At 40.3% G+C, this 23,825-nt stretch overlaps 1 protein-coding gene across 3 annotated transcripts in view; it reads left to right on the top strand.

The window, feature by feature from the left end:
* Positions 1 to 1,999: 1,999 nt before the first annotated feature.
* ranbp2 (RAN binding protein 2) overlaps positions 2,000 to 23,825 on the top strand; it is a 95,419-nt gene continuing 73,593 nt past the window's right edge. For all 3 annotated transcript variants that reach the window (XM_066686454.1, XM_066686451.1, XM_066686452.1), the window contains exon 1: positions 2,000 to 2,185. In XM_066686454.1, the coding sequence (XP_066542551.1) occupies positions 2,114 to 2,185 (72 nt within the window). In that variant the 5' untranslated portion in view covers positions 2,000 to 2,113. The remainder of the gene's footprint in view (positions 2,186 to 23,825) is intronic.

Here is a 23,825-nt window from a genome sequence, read left to right on the forward strand (position 1 = left end):
CATATTATTATTCCCTTAAAATGATATGTTCTCTCAGTTTAAACTTTTGATCTGTGATTTGTGTTCTTTTTGTGTACTATGTTGTAAAGTAATTTGATTTGTCATTATGTATGACAAGTGTTCTATAAATTGACTTTGGTTCACTTTGAATTGTCAGACCACAGGACACATTTTTTTTGCATTTTGCTAAGCTGCATCATTTCTGAGTCCTTTTTATGCATGGTTTCTTCTTTGCATTTTTAGGTTTTAACTTGAGTTTGTGGATGAATCACAGACAGTGGTTTAGGGAAGTGTTTCTAAACCCATGCACTGATTTCCAATTCAGAAACCTGTGTGATTATAATTCAGTGTTTTCTGAATTATAGATATGTGCTGTATATGATGACATCCCCAAGTTTTTTACTAATTTAAGTTGATACATTATCTTATCTTTTTAAACCCCATCATGTCATTGGCCTTTTGACAATTAATCTTGTTCATTTTTTTTAGTATTACACTATTTTCCCAGTCTTTTGTTCCTCATGCCAATATTTTTTGGAATTACATTACATTACTACAGGACATAACAGTAAAAAAAAAAAAAAAGCCAGTACATTTGTATTACAGTAATCCCTCGCTACTTCGTGGGTTTTTTCAAGGGGCTTTTTTATTTTTTACATGTATTAGACTAGGCCTGTAGGTGACAAAATATATCATTTACAAGTATTTCTTGCGTACAGCACATGCATTGTTCATGTCCACGTCCGAGTGAAATTTACTTATGCTAAATCACAGCTTAGGAATTACTCTATTAAAGAAACTAGTAGGATATCACATGTAGTTCCAGCTGAAAAACATTATAGAATGACTGTTTAATGCAAAGGGGGGATTGTTAACAGTACATGGAGGGTTTTAAAAGTCCAAATACTTGTTAAATACATAAAAAAAAAACTTTCCTCTACTTTGCGGGGATTACTGTAATATTACTGGTCATAAATATTATGTTAATGTATGGTAAATGCCATGATAATTATATAATGGTACATGCATAAAATGACAATAGTGAGAATAAAGAACATTTGCATCATTGGCAGTGGTTAGACTTTTCCACTGAAAGAAAGTTTGAAAAAATATGGATTCCTCTTCAGATGAAAATACAATTTTTTTCAGAAAAATTTTGATTTTGTGTAAAATGCAATTAAAATAAGCATCTGTGATTTAATCTCTGTTACATCTTTAATTGCCAATTGTACTTTGTAAACTGAATTATATATATATATATATATATAAAATTAATGCCTGCAGCATCCTCCAAAATCTAGGAAAAGCAAAATTACCACTGTGTTATATAACATTTTCTTGTAATTAGGCCTAAACCTCTTAATCATTTTAAGTGTTAGGATACATGCCATGGGAGACAGACCTGGACTGCAGAATGACCAGTCATTCATAGACACTGTCTACAAAGCCATGTTATTGTGGCATGTGAAGAATGACGCCTTGCATTTTCTTCCATAAATAATTAACTTCTCAGGAAAAGGCATTGCCTTTTTGCCTTTAGGGCATACATCTCTCTAAAACATCAAAATTTGCCTTCATATAAATAAAATTCACATAAATAAAAAATCACTCATGCTGGGCAAACAACAAGAAAACACATGATGTAGCAGGTCACTAGGCTCACGTTTAGAGAATATTAGCAATTGTTAGTGAATATTTATGTGGGAACTTTGACGACTAACAGTGATTAAAGCCAAAAATATCATTATGTGTCTAATAGGACATCAATTTCAAAGCATACAGCTAACATATATATTTCTGGGGGAACTTCAAATCATTAATAGGCCCGATCACAGGCCTCTGCTGATGACAACCATGGAGCTTCCAATTGATTGGCCGTAAATGTGGAGGCAGGACGTTTTCTTCAGATTTCATTGGTTGCCTCGTGTCCTGTGAAGCGCCATTGGTTTACGTCAAGCACATAGGGGTCTCGCGATAAATTTGCTAGGTTTGCGTCAGGCTTGGGAGCGCTTTCACGCCTAATTTTTAAACCGACTGTGTGACTTTGTGAATACTTTTTGAAATTGGTTATTTTACTGCCACTTTTGAACACGGAAGCGCATCGGTCGCAGTCATGATGCGAAGTAAAGCCGACGTAGAGCGCTACATTTCTACAATGCAAAGTCTCTCTCCTTCTCAAACAGAGGTATGGCTACCGGTTCAAGTTAGTGTGATCAGTGCAATGTTAGCTAGCGATAGCGTTAGCGGAGCTATCTGGCTAGTAATGTTACATATACACATCAAAACGTTAGTAGCTGGCTGTTGACCCAATGTATCCGTACTTTCCAATATCTTAAGTTGTTTTCGCATTCTGTTCCTCATTTCAGTTTTAATGGCGTAGAATGATTAAAGCTAATGATAATTTTAGTTGGTATCACAGTGAATCGCAGCTCATGGAAAAAACGACAAAATACACAAATCTAGCGGTGAATGTTTGCTTGTCTTGCGATTCCAAATTTTGATTCACTCTTGCACTTAAATTTTTGGCCCTGTCAACTTTTGGCTGTGTTAACCGACTGGCCACAGTCGCTAGCGTTAGCGCTTCGTTCTGGAAAACGCGGCAAACAGAACATGATATTTTTACGCTAAAATTATAGCTTAATTTTGATGCTTCACTGTGTGTTAGTAGTGGTAATAGAACCTCTGTCGTTGCTATTCTGGTCTCAACACTGAATAAACTGAGCTATGTAGCTTTAAGAAGTGTAGTAAACTATTCACCCTCAAACTGATATCAGTATAAGGTAAAAATGAATTATACTAAGGGAAGCACCAGGAGCAAGAGTCCTAAATCTTCTGTAATATTAATTTTTTGTTATTCAGCTTTTAAAGGGGGGGGGGGTGGTAATAAAAAGAGAATATAAATTTGATTTTACACTGATTATTTGTTATACATTTAAATATCCTGCATTTAAACATATTCCGCATCATTGGGACATGTCCTGCTAGGTGATTTCACAACCCTTTCATACGTTCGTGGTAACCCAGATATATTCCGGTCTGGAGCCCAATCGTACATCCCCATCCTAATCATCCTTCCCCATTTTCCAGTGTGATCAGATGATGTAACTTGACGAGGACCCTCAAAGTTATTAGATGGTTAAATACGTGCCTGGGTTATTGCATATTAATATTTGTAATTAAACGCAGCAAAATTAGTAACGTTTTTTAAAAAAATAAGTGATATCTTTTAGTTAACTATAATCTCTTCTATAATGAGATTTATTGAAAACTCATCATTCCAGAACCATAAAGGAAACCTGCAACTTAAGCCTGTGGAATGATAAATGAAATTGTGTAAATGTATCATTTATAGAAAAATAAACTTAAAAGTCATTGATTATATGAAACCCAATTCAGATTATATTATTAGATGGAATTATTGTTTATCTCTTTACTAATACTTTTGTTTATATTGAATGCTGGTTTTGCAGTTAATTACATTAATGTGTACATTTTAGAAATTATTTCAATTTTCATTAACATTATTCACGATTACAGTAGCACTTAAATTACTGAATCATAATAATTCTAACATGTCTTTTATACACGAGGAAAATATTTAAGGATTCCACAAATATGCAGTGATAATTCATAAATCCTGAAACTTACAAAAATCTTTGTATGGTAAAACTGAATAGAATTAAATGTATTTTTGTTAAATATTATGTGCCTCACGTTACGTTCACAGGTTACTTACAGGTGCTTGAAATCCTTGAAAATGCTTGAATATTTCCAGGTTTGAAAAGTGCTGAACTTTTGGAGAAAGTGCTTGAAAATGCTTGAAATTGTAACTTTTTTCACAACAAAAGGCTGAATAGTTAACTTGTTAGATGGAAAAATAAAAGAAGTCGCAGGGCCTATAACGAAAACTGCTTCACAACGAAAACTGCTGGACTCGCTATCGCCAATGCATGTGGTAAAGATCATTTGACTCGGCTCACCCAGAAGTTCCTACTGTTTGGGTTCCTAAGGCTCTTTATTATACCACAGAAGATAAAATCACCATAATATTCTGGCTCACAGGGCAAAATACACACGTAGACTCATTTTTGATAGCAATGAAAGTCAACGTATAAACTGGTGACACATTATGAAACTTTGGTTTCTTTATAAATCCTTATCTTTCTGCTGTTACCAAATACTGTTAATTTTTATTATCCCTTTTATTAAAATATATAAAAGGTAAAGTTATTGAGTGTGTATTTATGTATTTGAATAAATCTGCAATTCACTACAACTGTAAGGTGCTTAAAAATGGACCTATAAATTCCATGAAAAGTGCTTGAATTTTGGCTGTGGATAAACTGTACGGACTCTGAGTTCAACTTAAAGGAATACTATGTAGTATTTCTACCTTAAAATTACAGCTTCTAAATGATTGTAATGTTCCATGGAACTGTATTAGTATTGGCTATGCTGGGTCCTCCTCTTGGTTTACTGCAATAAGCAACTTCTGAATCACGGGACGGAGAACTCTCCCAAGAAATGGGTAATGCTTAATGGCATATAGCTCACAGGTGGATGGTTGCCTGCAAGAAAAATGGAAGGTATGGACATTTTATGTCAGAGAGAGCAAGAAGGGGGAAACGAGAAAGAGAATGAGCTACTGTACAAGAGTTAAAACTGGACTGAATTTACAGAGTAGAGTGAGCTGAAACAGACACAAGTGCACAAGGACACAAGTTGGACCAGTAAGTATGTGTTGTGGTGCTAGTTTGTGATAGTTTTGTTGTCAAAAGTGTTATGAGTTTTTGAGTTACTGAGCAGTGAGACAGTGTTTGCAGCTGCTAACTTTACCTGGATTAGCTCACGTTTTTGTGTTAGACAATGATTTTAGTAAAAAGTGCTTTTCACTGGTTGTGGATTAAAGGACTGAAGTGACACTTGTGTCGGTGAAATCCAAGCTTTGAGGACAGAGTTATAGTCCAGTTTTGAGTTACTGATGAACGAGGGCGAGTGTTGGCATCTGCTTGCTTTTTCCTGATTAGTTCATTTTGTAGTATTGGAAATCGATTCTGGTAATAAGTGCTTTACTGTTGGTTGCTGTGGTATACTTTATGGTTGTAATCACATGGTCCAGTGTGTATTATGTGCGATATATGGGTTTTATCATGTAGTCAACATTATTTTATTTGATTACACACAATCTCTCAGTTTCAAAATCAACTGGAGCCCCAGAGCTGATTGCTAATTTTGTAAACATCACTTGAGAGAGGGGTGAGCCTTTGTCTGTGTGAGAGAGACAAGAAGACTGTGCGAGTCGTCTTTGAGTGAGCAAGGGAGAGAGGTGTGTGTGTGTGTATGTGAGACTTGATTTAAATTCAGCAACATGTAGGGGATGCTCAGGAGACAAAGTCAATTCTTACATTGTGTTCTTTTAACATTGTATAATTTACTGTTGCACTGATACTGACAGTTGAACACAGTATCCATAGATGTGTTGGAAATGGCCCGCTACTAACTATTTCCTACATATTGTACACACAGTACTTATCAGGGCACACTCCATGAAGCAGATGTTTACACGCATACTAGGTGCGGCTCATATTTAAAGTTAGGGCAGTTTATAAACAGACTAGATATTTCACACTGCACAAGACTACAGAGACTGGAAAAATATCACACACACTACTTGACAAGATAAGATGTAAAATATCATATGCCAATCCATTAGAGCTTCACATAGGGCCCACCACACTCTCTTCGTATCTGCAGCCACCAAAATTCCACTTGAATCCTACACCTCAAGATAAAGGTTGCTGTGGCCTTTTATGATCGTATCAGCACCCGGCTATCCTTAATGACTACGGTTACTCAATGAGCCCATCACATGAGTACCAGAATCAACCAGTGTATCACTAGCTCTTCACAGGGGTCATCAGGCAGGCACCTCCTCTCACTGGTGTTTCGCTGAATTAAGCCCACGACACCTCCAGAAGGCTCAATGCTGAAGTCTGGTGTCCCAGACCCACCCCCCTCCAAGCTAGTTTTACAGTCCTACCTTAACCATTATCAACAACCGTAAATCCACACTGGCCTCCCTGGTGACTAAGGCTGCACCTAGCCTCACTGGCACCATTAATGCATGCTCAGTGCATCTCAGTTCCATGTGAACATGCTACATCACCAACAGTCCCAATAGTATCTCTACAGTAAATTTCCCCAAGTAATCTGTGCTCTCCTTATCCACAGCCACTGACTATACCTTTGAGCTGTTTCTGATTCTCCTTCACAGCTGTCCTTAGTTTCCGGCCCCTAATGATGAACTGCACAAGCAGGGATGTGACCGATTTGACTACAAATTCTCTAACACCTATCTCCACCTTTCTTACATGTGCCAGCCACCTGCATTCTCTCACCTCAGCTGCCAAGTCTGCATATTTTTGTACCTTCTAAATAAGCATGGTGCTTGTATACAATTGTATAATTATAATAATTATACAATCTATTATCAATTATACCTTTCGAATGCTTTATTTTCTGCATCCTCAGATGGAACCATTAATTATATGAAATAGACTATCAGTTTACTTTCAGCTTAGAGCACCACGTCTGGCCTCAGTGTAGTTAATACGATGCACTCTGAGACCTGCAGCTTCTTTTCCTATGTCAACCAGCAATTTCCAGTTTTGTGCTTCACCCCATCTACCAATATCTGTAGCCTGCCCACTTTTTCGAAAACATTTCCCCTCGCGCGCAAATATAACTATTTTATTACTACAGCTACTCGTCAATGTGTTAACCTCTAGCCGTTTGCTGTCCAACAAACATGCTAAAACCCTTAGCACCTCATTATGTCTCAATGTATACTGACCCTGTTACAAGCTAATTTTACAAGCTGATGGGAAATGCTTTAAACCCTGTACATAATTCACAACTAGGGTCTTCACCTACCCACTGTCCAAAATTTGGTGACGTTGGAAGGACGTCATAAGTTGCTTCTAGCAATAACTTTAATACTACTTGCCTCCATTGCCCACAACTCTTGCCAGGAAATATTCCACTTCTCTAGATTCTCCCATAAAAGCCACTGTTCTTGTTTTGCCTATGACAATGCTGTTGTACGTCGTGCCTCCTGCTTGCGAATAAAACAAGTCATTTTGCTTCTCTCTGGTGACCTGGCCTTACTAAAAGCTTTCCATGAATCACCTGACCCAAGGCCTGCTCTTTTGTACTTTTGTACGCATTCCTTAGTTCTAATGAGCTCCTGGCTACCTGCACAGCCACTTTTGGATTCCTTTGCACATTTGAATTCCTCCATTAAACTTGAGCGGTAACTCCAGTACCCCTCTCCCATACCATGCCACACTACTTAAACACCGTGGCACCCCTAGCTATGTTCTTATGGCCTTGTTAATAACCTTTTCCATCCTCTGTGATTCAAACATCATAAACTGTCAATGGCCACTTAATACAAGGCAGTAAGCCAAACTGCAGACACCACAATTTCAACTTCCCTGGCAAACATGATCTACCAATGCTATTAACAGCCTTCACCAGTTCAGCTTTTAGTCCCACAACTTGTTCTGTATCATTTAGCACTGCACTATACCATCTAGTGATCGGCCGATTAATTGGCATTTTATTATCTAATCGGCATTGGCTGATAAATTAGCGCAAGAGGCCGATATTTACACAATGCACACAGACATTGCTGTGGGCAGCTCCGTCATTCTGGCTGTTAGAGCACCCCTTGCATCCGTGTCTTACAGACAGACATCATTAAGCCCAAGTACAGGAGTACAAGCCTCCAACCTGTAGGTGCATGCCGTCTCATCAGAGAAAACGGTATGAACTATTTTCTTTTCATCTTCACTATTTGTTACTGGCTGCTCTTTGTAACTTACACTCAATAATCTGCTTTCATAAATGACTGAGTTGATAGTTGTAACCTAGAAACCCAGTGTTATTTAGCCTCTTATTTCGCTCATTGGTCAGTGGTGCCTATTTAAAAAAAAAAAAAAAAATAAATTTCACACATTATATCCATCAGTATATCTCAAGTACTACAGGTCCAAAGTCAACAGTTAATGTACCAAATTAAAAAAAATAGTCACTGATTTTCAAGCAAAGCGCATGTGTGTTCAGCGCCTAACAGACCCAGACACTCGAGAGAGACTCAAATGGTTCTTTTTGGCAGTCACAAGCACCACAAACAATCAAGTCAATAAACATGTTTCAAAGCTTAGATGTCTTATACTAGTTACATTTCCCCCACTGAGGACATTTAAATGCAGCAGGGGTGTGGGGGAAGTTGCCTTGCTCTACAGCTAATCAGAGTGCAGCTCTGCTGCACGTCAGTCAGTTAACACGTCAGTCATTTAAAGGAACACTGTAGTCTGTGAGAAACAAGTGTAAACATCAGAAATAAACGCAGTATATCAGTACACACCATACCTAAGGGTTTTTACTGTTTGGTGAGGGGTAAATGGCCACTTGGTGAGGGACAGGAGATGTTTCTCATAGAAAGTAAAGAAAAACACTAAGATGTTGACATTAGGTCTAAACAAGATATATACACCGTATTTTTGCAGTAAAAGTAATAATATTCTTTATGGAGAGCTTGAGGTCTACAGAGACACTTGGAGAGGCCATCTGTCCACTGTCTGCTCCAGCTTGAATAATTTCAAATCAGTAGGAGGTATCAACTCCAAATTTTACCTGATGAAAGTAGACCCCTGGAGAGAGAATTTTAAAAAGAAAAAAGTAATGGGACTCATGAACTCTTCAGTTTATAGTCACATTTTTTTTTTCTTTTTCTAATATAACACAAGCGCCTACTTTTTTTTTTTCATAAGCTTTTGCCCATCACACACAAATTTCAGGACCTCTAAGTGGTTTCTTTTACAAATTTGAAGGGTTTTCTGTAAAAATAAATCATGAAACCCCTGCCTTTTAAAATTATAAATACAAAATAGGATATTCTTTTCGAAAAGTATTTGTTTGTGCAAGTATGAAGAAAAAAAGTTTGTTGCCAGATGTTCTCCTTGTTAATATGGATCAACAGCACACTGTTTAGCGTAGAGTATGGAAACCTCAAATAAAACCTAAAGGTTAAACCAATTCATTAACACACAAAATAACACATTAAACAAGTCACAATGTACTTTGGAACTGTGAAGGAGCGCTCATTATTGAGTGTTTTCTACAGTGGATTGATTGATCATGGATCACTGGAAATATCCTGACCTGATAGAGGAACACTTTGTAGTTCTATAGTTATAGACTGGAATCCAGGTAGAAAATGAAGTATTCAGAACAACAAATGGTCTGTATTCTTTAATTATAAAACTAAAAAGTGCTCATCTATTGTCTTTAGAAATCAGAGAATAGGAAGTGATTGTAGAAACAAGGAGGTGGTCATCAAAGTATGGTGCACACACAAACACGACCCAGTAACACTGCAGTGGCATGTGAGGCTCATACTTACAAATGTAAGAAAAAAAAATCCACAATATATTCAAATGATAGTGTTTGTTTGAACAAATCCCATTTCCCTTCTATCTCTCTACTCTGTGCTGCTTCACCATAATGAATATCAGATGCCAAGAGAGTCCACACTCACCACAGCTCCCTTTCCATTCCATCTCTTTACATCTGCCCACACACAGACTCATAGGCCCACAGAGCTCACACTCACAATACACTCCATCTTATTGTGCTCCACTCTCTGCTTCTCACCAAACACTGACTGAGAGATCACACTAATAAATGCTGCATATATGAAAATAACTAACTGCAAGCCTGCTGCTTTCATATGACGGGCCCCTTTAACAACGGCATCATACATTGTGAAGGATGTAAAGTTGGGTAGAGACTGAATGGACATATCTCTATACCAATACAGCGACTACTAAATTATCCCTCACAATCAGTTTGGATGAAAATTACAATAGAATGATTTGTTAGTGTCTAGTCTATGTGGTACAAACAGTTAAGATCTCATTCTCTACTCTGAGTCCCTCATCCAGAACCCACATCATTTCTCTAACGTCTGATAGGCTGTGACTGTATGGAGACAAACACTGTAAACGTGGCTGTGTGAGAGACGTCCATCTCATCTCATTTCGATTAAGGGATTAATGCCACCTGCTAAAATCATGTTTTAGGGCCACTTCAATCCAGCTCTTTTAGAGGTCTGTGCTTTTCAGTGAGTTTTCCCGGTGCGCTCATACATGTGTACTGTACAATCTAGATACGCAGATGGATCATCCCATACTCCAGTGATTTAACATTATCAAAATGTTATGTTTATCTTAATTTTAACTTCAGATAAATTTTAACTTTATCTTAATTTTAACTTGTCAAGTAGTGTGTGTGAATTTTTTTTCTTGCCCCTAGATGATGTCTCTGGCTGCAGTCTGGCTCCCCAAAAGACTGAAAAATCGTTGGTCCTTTGATTAAAAAGCTTGAGGGTCCCTGTTCTAGTCCATCAGTGGACACAGGATGCTGCTCACTGTATGCTTTTGGTTTGATATTTTGGTGGACTATTCTAAGTTCAGCATTAATACTGAGGTCTTTAAAAACTCCAGCAGCACTGCTGTCTGATCCACTTGTAACAGCAGGTTATTTTTTGTATTTGTTGCTCACTTAGGGACATTAGACAGAATATGCAATTTAAAGCCTGAGTCCTATGATAATGTGCAAAATTTTCAACCCCTTAAATTTAATTTAAGGAGGCCTATCTGAGCAGTAAGAGTTTATTTGCTCAAAAAACCCTAATTGTAGAAGAAATAAGAATCCCATTATGCCAGTGAGTGTAAAACTCTGTGTATACGTGCTGGTTTAACCCTTTCCAAGTCGAGTGAATTTAGCTAAACACAGCCTGATAGTGCAATAAAAAGCTGGTTGAGCAAATTTCAGTAACTGGTGCTGAAGGAACAGAAATAAATGAAATAAGACAGTTCTACACTGTGTAGAAGCCCAGCTGGCACTAACAGGCGTTTGTGGTTTAGCACGCCACAGCAGATTTTTCAGCAAACTGAGACTCAACACACATTTACAGGATAAAGCCATATACCTGTGAGCACAAAGTCTAGTAAAGGATTTTCTGAGAATTTTCTGTTTACAGCTTTCTTCCTCTCTTTTAACCCAAACTCGGCGCTAAACTTAAAATTGCTGTGGGCTACTGGGCTTGTCCCCCCATTTTCAGACTGTGCCATTAGCAGTCACTGAGCTCCCACAGCACCTCCTCCCTGTGGCTCTCTTAAATGCACATGAACATTTTAGCCGACTTTTAAAGACACAGAACAGAAATTTGACACACCACATTAATTAATACCGCTCTCATTTTGAGATGCCGTCCACATTTTAAATACCATGGTATTATCGTTATACCACCCAGCACTACCTAAGATATTTGCACAGTACTGCATATTCACTGCAGTCTGTCTGGAGCGATTCTGGTAAGGCGTTTTCTTCTGAGTTTTGTGTCATTTGCCTGTCTCTGTAGTCTCTCATAGAGGGACAAACTGTGCATTTGTACCTGCTTTGCAAGGGCTCCTTCAAATCTTGCCCAAAGTGTAAAGAATAGTTAACAAAAACTAACTTAATGAGTGATCACTCTGCTAATATAAACCTGTATCGTCTCCAAAGACAAAGTATACTCTTCTGAACTTTCTGTTAAACCCAATAGCAGTGCAACATCAGACATTTACACAGATAGGTACAGAACGTAATCTGTTCATATTGAAATAATTTGCCTAAATTAAGTGATTGACCAGTAACACAAATTAACACAACAAACAATTGCTACGGGGAATAGCTCAGATTAACATGTAGTATTAGGAAAAAGGACTGTTTTGTGTAATTTGGACATTTTTATTTTTATTAGGCATTTTAATTCAGTTTTAACTATAAATGAAAGGTGAGAAATTCAGTTAGACATGTCACGATTATTTAAGCTAACTATGATGATTTGCGCTGACCAAGATCATGTATTTTATTTCAATCCCAACAAACAGAATATCAATTATGTGTTTTTCTTATGTGGTGGAAGTTTTACTCTGAAAATATCAGACAGGCAGTTCTTGTGTCAAGTAACAAAAAGATTTATTAAGAGTAAGAGAGAGCGTGCGTTGTTGGATGAAACCAGCGGGCACACACACACTGAGAGAAGGTTACACACAGTTTTATCTTTTCCTGACGATGACGTAAGGACAGTGAAACAGAGCTTGCTCAATGTTCTGTAGCCTTGTTCTCCTGTCTTATCAGCTTTAGCAACCTTGTAAGCTTGATTCTGTAGCCTTGGTTGTGAGTACGCGATGTTCGTCTTGCAAGGTGCAACTGTCTGTTTAATCTGATGAATGTGAGCACATGCTGGTCACTTCTTCACGTCAAACGCCAAGGTACATTTTGCTCAGTATCAATCATAAATGAGTTTGTCATTACAATCCCCCCTATGATACTATCAAAATTTACCTTAAAACAGTCCCACTAGACATGGCTATGATAATATGGTGTAAGCGTCCTAAGTCAGCTTGTCGCTGAATTTTACTAGGCAATCGCGTGCGCTGCATTGTATATGAGTAAGCGTATTTCTACAAATTCACTATGCACATGTGAACATAAGCGAGTGTTTTATTAAACAGAAACAGGTGGTCCATCGAACAGGTCTCCCAACTCCAAGGCATCCTCTTCTGGGAGGGGCAGTGTTGCGATGTAAGTCAGCTGATTCTGCTGGGATTGACTGCTTATACGTCTGGTTACGGGAGCATTTGGCGCGTCGCATGCTGCGATTGCCAGTGCAGGAACTGGTCAGCTGGGCTCGGCAGGACAGCTTTTACCTGTGGATAGATATCAGACAAGATTGTGTATAGTTTTTTAAATTTCTATCTCCCAATCTACATTGGAGCGGGCCAGAGACTGGTTCTTTGGTCATTCTCCCTCCAGCTCCAATGGTCGTTATTGATTTGTTTGTGAGTGGCACATTTATTTCATTCCCTTTAATAACTGAGCTGCCCCACTATCTACTAAAAATTTCAATGGCTTGTTTTTTACAATTAGGGTTACCATAGGCAAATCTAAAGCGTTCTTAGTCAATTGCGTTTGATAAAGAGTTTGAGCAGTAAGCTACCAAAGTGTCGGACAGTAGGACTTGGTCCTGTAGGGGTGGTCCCACCCCAATATTGGGAGGTCTTCCAAACACTATCTCAAAAGCGCTGAGGCCTGTTTTTGGTTGAGGTCTGGTTCTCATCTGCCACAACACTAATGGTAAGCATTTGACCCAGGATAACCCTGTATCCTGGTGCATTTTGGCTAATCCATTCTTTAATGTGCCATTCATTCGTTCCACCGCCCCTGCACTGGCAGGGTGGTAGCTGCAATGTTTTCTCATGTCTATACCTAGGTGCTTGGTCAGATCAATCAGACCTCGTTGTACGAATGGGGTGCCGTTATCGCTCGAGATGCGGGTTGGAAGACCCCACCTGGGGATTATTTCTCTCAACATTTTCGTAACAGCTTGTGCGTCCTGTTTACCTGTGGGAAAAGCTTCCGTCCACTTGCTGAACATACATACGCAAACCAACATGTATTTCTTTCCCTCTGCCTGAGTCAGTTCTACAAAATCAATTTGCCAGTGCTGGAATGGTTCTGTTGCGGGCGGGTGGCCCGCTGTGGAAGTTTGCGCATGTGCTGCTTTCGCAGAGTGTTGTGCGCATATCAGACACTGAGAACAAAATTTTTGGGTTAAGTTCGTGAGGCCTGGAGCGTACCACTGCTTTCTCAAAGTGTCCACTATCCCCCCCTTTGGACATGTGGCTACGCCCATGTACAATCTTAATCAGGCCTCTCGCGTATGCTTTGGGTAGGCAGGGTTTGTTTGTTGGCGCATGCATCCAACCTTGTGGGGTCAGTGAACACTTGTCTTGTTTCCACCTCCTTATTTCAGCTGCCGTGGCTGAAGACTGGATATCTGCAAGAGATATGGTAAGGTTAGTCACAGGAGTAGCGGAGGCTTGGATGTGGGGTTTGAGTGCTGCTGCTTTCGCAGCAAGGTCTGCCTTTGCATTACCCTTGGTGATGTAATCAGTTCCCTTTTGGTGAGCCGCACACTTAACTATAGCTAATTCTTTGGGTAGTAGGATAGACTCCAGGAGTTCGGCCACTAACTGGTGATGTTTAATGTGTGTACCATTGCTAGTCAGGAATTTACGGTGTTTCCAGATTGCAGCAAAATCTGAGGCCACGCCCCAAGCATATCTGGAATCCGTGAAAACCGTCGCTGACTTACCTTCTGCGAGTTTACATGCCTCGATTAGGGCTACCAGTTCGGCGGCTTGGGCCGAATATGTGGATGGCAAGGGTTTAGCCACTAAGAACTCTGAAGCAGTCACAACCGCACATCCAACCTTATTCACGCCGTGTCGGTCTCTGGAAGCTTATCCTTCTACAAACAAAACAAGATCAGGGTTAGTGAGAGGTTCGTCTTTCAGGTCTAGTCTGGGTGTGCATGTTTCAGTCAGTACTGCCACACAGTCATGTGGTTCCCCGTCCTCGGCCGTAGGGAGCAGGTTTGCTGGATTTAGGGAGGTGCAGCGTTTTACTGTGATGTTTGGCATGTCTAGCACTGTAGTGTGATACCTCAGCCATCGCTGCGCCGACAAGTGTGAGACCTTCTGGTCCTGCAATATTCTGTGAACTGCATGTGGTACTAGGAGTGTAAGTGGAGAGTAAGCAACAATGTCCCGTGATGCTAAGACTGCTTTTTCCGCAGCTGCCACTGCTCGGAGGCAAGCTGGCAGTCCCTGTGCAACTGCATCCAATTTTGCAGAAAAATAGGCAACCGGGCATTTGTGTGGTCCGTGCTGTTGGCACAGGACAGAAGTCATATAGCCCTCTTTTTCATCCACCATCTGGTGGTAGGGTTTGTCTGGGTCGGGGACTCCTAGTACTGGAAAAGTTTGCAGTGTTTGTTTAAGGTTAGTGAATGCCTTTTCTGCCTCTGCAGTCCAGACCAGTCTGGAAGAGCTAGTTCCCTTAGTGGGTATTAAGTTTCGCAAGGGGCCCTCAGCCTGATAAGATGGTGTGTGGGTTGGGTACCTCTGGGGCTCTAGCAGAGAACTGCAGCATTTACAGCCTGCAAATCTTGAACAAAATGCCAGTTATCTCCCCCTGGTTTCTTAACTGGGAAGATAGGTGTTCTGACTGGGGAAGATGGGCATGGGATAATTACTCCTGCCTCTTTTAGTGCCTCGAGTACTGGCCTAATACCTTCCAGTGCCTCCTTCCGTAAGGGGTACTGGTTCTGTTTGGGTCTGTATGTGCTCTTTGGGGTTATCACAACGGGTTCACAATTCCTAATGAGGCCCACATCGTTTTTACCTTTTGCCCAGAGGGTATCTGGGATATCTGCTAGGTCTGTTGGCAAAACTACCTCTGGCAGCAAATGATACACTGTCCATGGTAACAATGTGACCACTCTGTGCGCATGGAACAGGTAAGGTGTGACTATTTTATATATATTTGTGCAACGGCTGTGCATGATGGGCAGTGGTCCCTCCACAGGACGCCAGTCTGTAACCTTCAACACTACTGTGTTTAACCATGTACCCACGTCCTTCCATTCCTTATGCGGAGCCTTTCCCAGCGACACATGAGGAATGGAGTCGTACACTTCAAACAGCTCAATTTGCTCCCTGTTTAGGGTGACTGTTCCGCCTGCGAGGGTATCGCCCACGTACACTGTGTTAGTCCTAATAACTTCGTTCTGCACTTCCTTAAAGAACTTTAGTTCGAATTCTTTATCTGGCCCTTCACTTATTGTGGCTGTGACATGCAGCTGATCAGGCTGCATCCACTGCATTGCTGTCCCCATATTTAAGTCTTTAGCTTCGTTTAATAGCATCGCACCTAGATTTCAATGCCCGCTCTTCAACTCCCATTCATATACATACAGAGGTTCTCCCAATCCGTACCTCACGCCCTGAAAATCAGGGTGTTCTTCTGCAAAGTCCACCGACAATCCCGTCGGGGTACTTTCCAGCTTACACTTTAGTTTACACATGAGATCTCTGGCTAGTAAGTTTACTGGGCAACACATGGAAATCAGGAAACTGTGCTGAAAATTTCTATCTCCCAATCTACATTGGAGCGGGCCAGAGACTGGTTCTTTGGTCATTCTCCCTCCAGCTCCAATGGTCGTTATTGATTTGTTTGTGAGTGGCACATTTATTTCATTCCCTTTAATAACTGAGCTGCCCCACTATCTACTAAAAATTTCAATGGCTTGTTCTTTACAATTAGGGTTACCATAGGCAAATCTAAAGCGTTCTTAGTCAATTGCGTTTGATAAAGTAAATAAGGTGATTGCACTTCCCTGTCTGATGCGTCGGTGTGTTCCCTGGTGTTCCCGTTCCCCTCCTCCGCCCGTCATTCCTCCTCGCCATCCGCTGGTGTCCAGCTGGTTGGGTATTTTGGATTCTTTGGTGGTTGTGGGCAATCGCGCGCTAAATGTCCTGGCTTATCGCAGTTGTAGCATCGATTGTGTCGCTCCATGTCAGGTCCTCCAGGCGCGTCGCGTTCTTTCTTTTTCTGATCTCTTCCTCTGCCTCTCCCACGTCCTCTACGTGTGGTCTGGGCTTGGAACTGCTGCACCATGGTTAACATGGCTTGTTCTTGGACGTCCGCCTTTTTCTTGTTCCTCTTGTTTTCTTGCTCGCGGAGTAGTGTTTCGTGGTGTCTGGCATGCTCCTCGATGATCGTCAGTGGCTGCTTTGAGTAACCCACGCAAGTGGTCTTTACGCCTGCGAGAATCTGAGGCTTCAGACCCAGCAGGAGGCTTTGGACCAGGTAAGACTCCCATGTGGAGCGGTCTGTGGTTCCGATCGCCGATGTCACTGGTTTATCTAATCCACAGCTTTCAGTGTGGACCATGGTGAGCCGAGCAACGTAGTCTGACACTGTTTCGTCGTCCTTCTGGACAAACGAGGCGATGCGGGAGGAATTGACCATTGCAGGAAAAGCTTGTTTGAGTCTCCCTTGTGCTTGAATCCGCGGACGTGTAGGGAGGCGGCTGCTTCGTCTGGTTGTCAGGGGGATGCTCCATCAGTGCTCTGGCTTCCGAATACAGCCCCTCTGGTCGGTCAGGTGCTTGGACAGGGGGTGTCGGTGCTGGTGTTGGTGCTGGGGCTGGCGCTGGTGTCGGTGCTGGTGCTGGCGGGGGCGCTGGTGTCGGTGCTGGCGGGGGCGCTGGTGTCGGTGCTGGGGCTGGCGGGGGGTTCTGGTCGGGAAGTCGCGGTGGGGCAGAGTCGAGGTCAGGGTCCACCTTCCTGGATACACACTGAGGCAATTGATTAGTAGGGACATCATTACGTACATTTCGAGTGCGGTCTTTCTCCCGCTTCTCTGCTTCCTCTTCCCAAAAGGTTAGTGTGGTTAGCATTCCCTCTCTATGTTCCTCACAGTATTTCTTATCACTCTTTAAGTTTCCCGTTGGGCCTGTTTTTATTCTACTTCTTAACGTACTCAGTAATTTAATACTCATTGAACCATGAGGGGGAAACCCGAAAAACTGCGTCCAGTAGGGCATATACTTGGTCACCTCATTGCCGTAATGTTTTCTCATATCGTGGCACAAAGCTGATGTCCAGTCCCCCTCCCTATAAATATACTTACTCTGGTGGCCACCCATTTTGTTCTCTTGACACAGTTCTACTAGCCTGTTTATTGGTCCCTTTCACGGCTCCCACAACCAAGAGAAAATCACAAGGAGGTCTGGACCTGCTTACTGTTTTCCACTCCCTCTTAGAGCGGATGAACTATTCTACCGTCGTAAAATAGCGAGATTCTCTGATCTAACTCAGTATGATTGCCATTTTCCTTCCCCTTCTACAGGGGGCTTTAGCAGAGCATACACTTTTGTTAGATATTCTCTAATCTGTCTTGTGACTTCTCTGTGAGAACAGCGTAGGGTCACTCACCACTTCTAGTTCTTCAGATGACGCACGCGCTCAGTGGTCGGCGGTCGGGTCTCTCCACAGGGTCTTCCCTTGGTTTTGCAAGGTCCCGTAGTGGTTCACCTGCTCCAGGCGAAGAGCGTCCTCAGAGCCTCTCCCTCCGCTCACTGAGGCGACGTGGTCATCCTGTTCGTGACGCCAAGTTTGTGGTGGAAGTTTTAACCTGAAAATATCAGACAGGCAGTTCTTGTGTCAAGTAACAAAAAGATTTATTAAGAGTAAGAGAGAGCGTGCGTTGTTGGATGAAACCAGCGGGCACACACACACTGAGAGAAGGTTACACACAGTTTTATCTTTTCCTGACGATGACGTAAGGACAGTGAAACAGAGCTTGCTCAATGTTCTGTAGCCTTGTTCTCCTGTCTTATCAGCTTTAGCAACCTTGTAAGCTTGGTTCTGTAGCCTTGGTTGTGAGTACACGATGTTCGTGTTGCAAGGTGCAACTGTCTGTTTAATCTGATGAATGTGAGCACATGCTGGTCACTTCTTCACGTCAAACGCCAAGGTACATTTTGCTCAGTATCAATCATAAATGAGTTTGTCATTACACTTTAAAAAAAAAAAATAAATAAAAAAAATAAAAAAGTGAGACAAATGAGTCAGTAGATTTGGGCTGTGCACGTCTCCTGCTTATACTTCTGTCTGTAGCATTGACAATTTCCCTTACTCTCTCATCAAAGGAATAAGTGACTAAATGTAATTCATCACTTCACTGTTAGGGGAATACATGTTTTATTGGCAAAACACACAAGGAGAACGAAATAATATCCAAATCTATTGTTTGAAAACTAGTTAACAAGATTTATAACAATTTAAAAGAATCTTGGGGTGGAATAGTGTTATGGGATTAGAATTTAAAGTCCAAAAATCCACGTTTTTCAAAAGTCCTGGAATTGCCCAGTCCATCAAAGTCCAAAAAAATCCTTATGGCTTCAGCAATTCATTGCACAAAAATCATTTATGTATCTCACCGGTTTGCAGGCCTGCTTCCAGCTTACCTATAGAATCACTGAGGGAATCCTCTTGTATTGATCCACGTTCATCCTATGTTGGCCTGTTGTGGGGACCCCGGTATCCTTGACCGGACACCAGGTTGGAGCTTAGTCTTTTTTTCCATCAGCCTCATTCCCCTCCTCTCGACCCTCATGGTTCCTCAAAGTTACATCCAGCTCTACAAATGGGCAGTTTAGATGAGGACCTTGGCTTCACATCATATTCTCATCCACAAAATTACCCCACTTAACACAAACACAGTTTCTTAATCTTTCTAGATTTATCTGGCTTCATTCAACAAAAGAAAAAAAAATCACTAAACACCCCTCCCATGTGGCGTTGTCACAGCTTTATTTATTTTTTGATACGCTTTATCAGAGCATGTCTTATTTAAGCAACTGTAATTATAAAAGTACACTGTGGCACATTGCGACAAGGTAGCACAACTCGTCAGAACACTCGGATTTGCTATTAAACAGTGACTGTAAAAGGTGCCAATAAAACAAACCTGAGAAATCATCTGCGGATCCACCACAGCAGTTCACTGAACTTAGGAAGACAATGGCATCAACAGATTCTTCCTGGCAGCTGGCTCTTCCGGAGGCTCTCGGGCGACTATCTTGGGCTACGTTCACACAGCTGGTAAAAATATACCAAATCTGATTTCATGACCTAATTAGATTTTTTAAACTCAGCCACACGCACACAATGGTGCTTCAGGCACAGACCAGAAGGAAATGTCCATCTGTTTCATACAAAGCACTTTAGATTTTTAAATGAAGGAATGAGACCGGACTGGTGTTTTACTGCAGCACTGTCACAAATCCTCCCTTTTCTTTATTCCAAATGAGTTCTATGTTTAAAAACAGGGTATTAAAGACTCTCTATAGATAAAATATTGAAACATGAACTGATTTTTCCTCCACAAGTCTTAAAAGAGAAGACGACGAACACAGATATAATGAATTTAATATTTCCAGGAGCCACATGTATACAGCTTCATAACGACATGAACAATATCAAACTGATATAGAACTACTGAAAAAGAATGTCTTGTTTGTTTTATTTAAAAAAAACAACAAAAAACATCTTTTTATACAAATTTCCACGTGTTTTATTTTCTCATAAATGAGACAAGAACCTGGTTTCAGGATTTTCACAGGTTTTTTGTTTCCCAGTATTTTTTACAAAATGGAAATCCTTTGACCTGGCCACTTCCACCTCCTAAACACCTCAAATTAAAATGGAAAAAAAAATGCTTTGGACTGTAGTCCATTCTCAGATTCAGTGCGATTTCTGCTGTTCCCACAACGAAATGAACAGCACATCCATGTAGGGCTGCAACAACTAATCGATTAAAATAGTTAGCAACTAATTTAATAATCGATTAGTTGGGTCTAAGTTATTATACACACAGGTACAGTTGCTACACGTGACGAACTCTGGAAGAAGGGTTTGAAAAATGGCGGAGGCGGTCACAGCAGAGGATAATGTTAGCACAAGCAGAGAGAAAAATGTACGACCCAAATCATTAAAAGTATGGGAACACTTTACATTAACGCCTTCAAGGAACAGCGTTAGGTGCAAAATGCACAGCTGATCTCTCATGGCACGGCAGCACATCACTGCATGAGCATCTGAAAAGGAAGCCTGTTGGAGCTATGTGTGAAAGAGATTAAGTATAGTAAGTTAATTCTACTTTTTCTCTCACTCAATGTTACTAGAACCTGCTAGAGTAGTTAAACATTTGTTTTCTTAGTACATTGATATTACACTCGCGTTTAGCGAACAAGCCTTAGCTTCCCCCCGAGTTTTCTCTTCCACCCTAAATGTGTCAGCTCGACCAGCAGTTCCAAAACAAACCGTAGTTTTAGTCACGCTAACGTTAGCGCCGTTAGTTTTTCTCTCACTCAATGTCACTAGAGCCTGCTAGAGTAGTTAAACAAGATAATTTTTAGTAAATTTATATCACTCTTGTATTTAGCGAGTTTTCCGTTCCACCTTAAATGTGGCGGCAGTTACATTCAGAGTTAAAAAAAAATTCAATCCAAATTTTTTTTTAAATAATATATTTAAAGCCTTTTTCAAGGTCTTTTCTGACTGGCATTGCGTGTTAGTGTTTGAGTATCACAGCCAAGTGTATATTACATTACATACACTGTGTTAAATATTGATAAATATAAAATTAATGTAACGGTTGGGTTAATTCTTCATGTAAACGCTAATTTAATAATGGTAGGTTGTGTTCCTTATACAATTACAACATTAGTTCTCTAAAATCTTAAATATCTTAACAATATCTTATCATGTGTGTTTCCCTTTTATTCTCAGCACATGGCACCATCACCCAATATCCATTTATGTAATTTCAATTTGCCTTCATTGTTGTCTGCATTTTAGGTCAGTAGTTATTAACTTAAAAAAGGTGTATGTTCATATCTACATTTTCTCTCTCACCTCAGATAGAAACAGCCCAGCATTGCTGACTATGTTTTGAAGAAGATCTGCACACCACAGCAAGCAGCTGTTCTCACTGATTGTGTCCTGAATATGCTAGTAACAGACAGGAAACCAAATTTGGTTTGTCTTCCTTTTTATCTGATTAATGATCGATTAATCGAAAAAATAATCGACAGTTTAATCGATTATCAAAATAATCATTAGTTGCAGCCCTATAGCCATTTCACGTATGACTGGGTTTCTTTACCTGCTACCGTAGTATTTCTGGCCCAGAATATACCAAGCTAGTAAACAACGGATGTTGGGCCATAGTAAATTTGATTAGGTGGGTTTTTTTATTTTTATTATTATTTTGAGAATTTGCTAATCGTTTTCAAACGTACCGTTTTAATTTAAAGATAGGACAAGGGGCAAATATCTTTAGAATACCATAATAGTGTGTGTATATTATGCTATTATGGGTGTAAAAAGAAAAAAGTTAAATCATTAATCGCAATTACCCTACTTTTCAGTGTCTTTTGGAAGTTATACACATGCATTTTAAGGAACAGGTGTACACTTTGAAACTACGAACATATCAATGAATCAGGATGCATGGTTTCCTGCAGAAAATCGGTTAGTCAGCGTGGTACCTAGGTTGACCGGGGGGGAAGCGCAGTTGTGGGCGATGTGATTCACTGGTTCTTGTTTGTGACCGGAGGGTGGTGGACAACAGGGCAACAACCTTGTAACCGTCCCCATGCATGCTCCCATTGGAAATCAAATCTCAAGAGTCATCTTTAGGTGTTATATAAATCCACTGATATTTTGTGAATAGTGTTCGGTTTGGTGTTTGGACGCTTTGAACTTTCATGATGGGCTGCACATGCTGACCTCCTTTACACACAACAGCGGGGAAACTCAGATGACACACAGCTCGCCTTAAACACTGGATTATATTTCACAATGTGTTTGTGACTGAAAAACTGAAGAATAATGTATTAACCCTCTGGAGTCTGAGGGTTTTTCAGACTTTCTGGTGTAGTCTGACATGCCTGGACATTTTTACAAATTACACCCATCTCAAGTTATTTTTTCTCAGTGTTACACATGCTTTTCTGCAGAACAATCTCTGCAACAAAAATGTTGAATCAGTAAGAGTGTCATACGTCTATATTTTGATAATTTTCCATTCCATTTTCAGAAGTGCGAGTATATTGTGAAAAACATGTTCTAAACATTTCTCAACAAGACTTTTGAGGTCAGAAATTTGTAAACACAGGTGTTGGCAACACACTGCTGATTCTATTTTTTATTAGTTGTATGTGGTTTTATTCTTGGAGCATGACAAATGTGAGGTGACACTGTTTTTCTCAGTCACTGTTCCTACATTGAATATGCATGAGATGGGTACGAAAACTCAGGTGAGAGGTCCCCCTCCCCATTGTCAAGATAATGGCCCATTACCTGTCATCACCCCACAGCTGTCAAAAGAGAAGAGACCAGAGGCAGAAGTCTTATTACAGTTTATGGGGGAAATAAAAAACAAAAATCTAAACAAACAAAAACATCTGACATAAATAAAGATAAATAGAAACTAAACATGTAAAGATAATCATACTATATGTATATTTGTGTGTGTGTGTATATATGTGAATGTTTGTATATGTGTATGTATGTATGTGTGTGTGTGAGTCAATTCTGCAAAGGATACCAAGCTCTAAAATAGTTTGTTTGATTGCATGCAAAGGTACACCTCACATTTACTTCAGTTTTCTATGATGGTGGCTGAACACAGAAAAAATAAATTGAGTAGTTGCCCTGTGAGCAGTAACAACGATTTACATAGCAGTATATATTGCAGCAGCCAATGCAAATATTTACTAACAATTCAGGTACAGTATTTACACATGACTTATGTATAGCAAAACACTACACTTACAGCAGAGGTGGAGTAGCATCATGTGTTTCTGTCCGACATGACGGTGGTTGTACATTGGACCAACGTTGTGGTTATTTGGGTGTTGGTAGAATATTTTCCACATTTCTGAAAAACAATCAATGTGAGTAGATGCCAACTGAGCAGTAATAGGATTTACATAGCACTGTACATCTATACATGCCAAGGCCACTGTAACAGTTTACTTGTATTTCAAGTACAGTGTTGACATATGGCCCATGTATCGCAAAATTCTACACTTACAGCAGTGGTGGAGTAGCATTGTGTGTTTCTGTCCTGGCTGATGCTAGTGTAGCGTATGTTGGTCATACACCGTGATACCTCTGTGAATATATATTTTATATATATATTTGTGTTTATAGCGTTGACCTTATTCAAACTCTTATAATTCTCTGATATTTGACTTAATAATATTAATTAAAGTTTATAATTGGCTT

The sequence above is a fragment of the Hoplias malabaricus genome, chromosome 12 (assembly GCF_029633855.1).
Source record: "Hoplias malabaricus isolate fHopMal1 chromosome 12, fHopMal1.hap1, whole genome shotgun sequence".
In the NCBI taxonomy this organism is placed as follows: domain Eukaryota; kingdom Metazoa; phylum Chordata; class Actinopteri; order Characiformes; family Erythrinidae; genus Hoplias; species Hoplias malabaricus.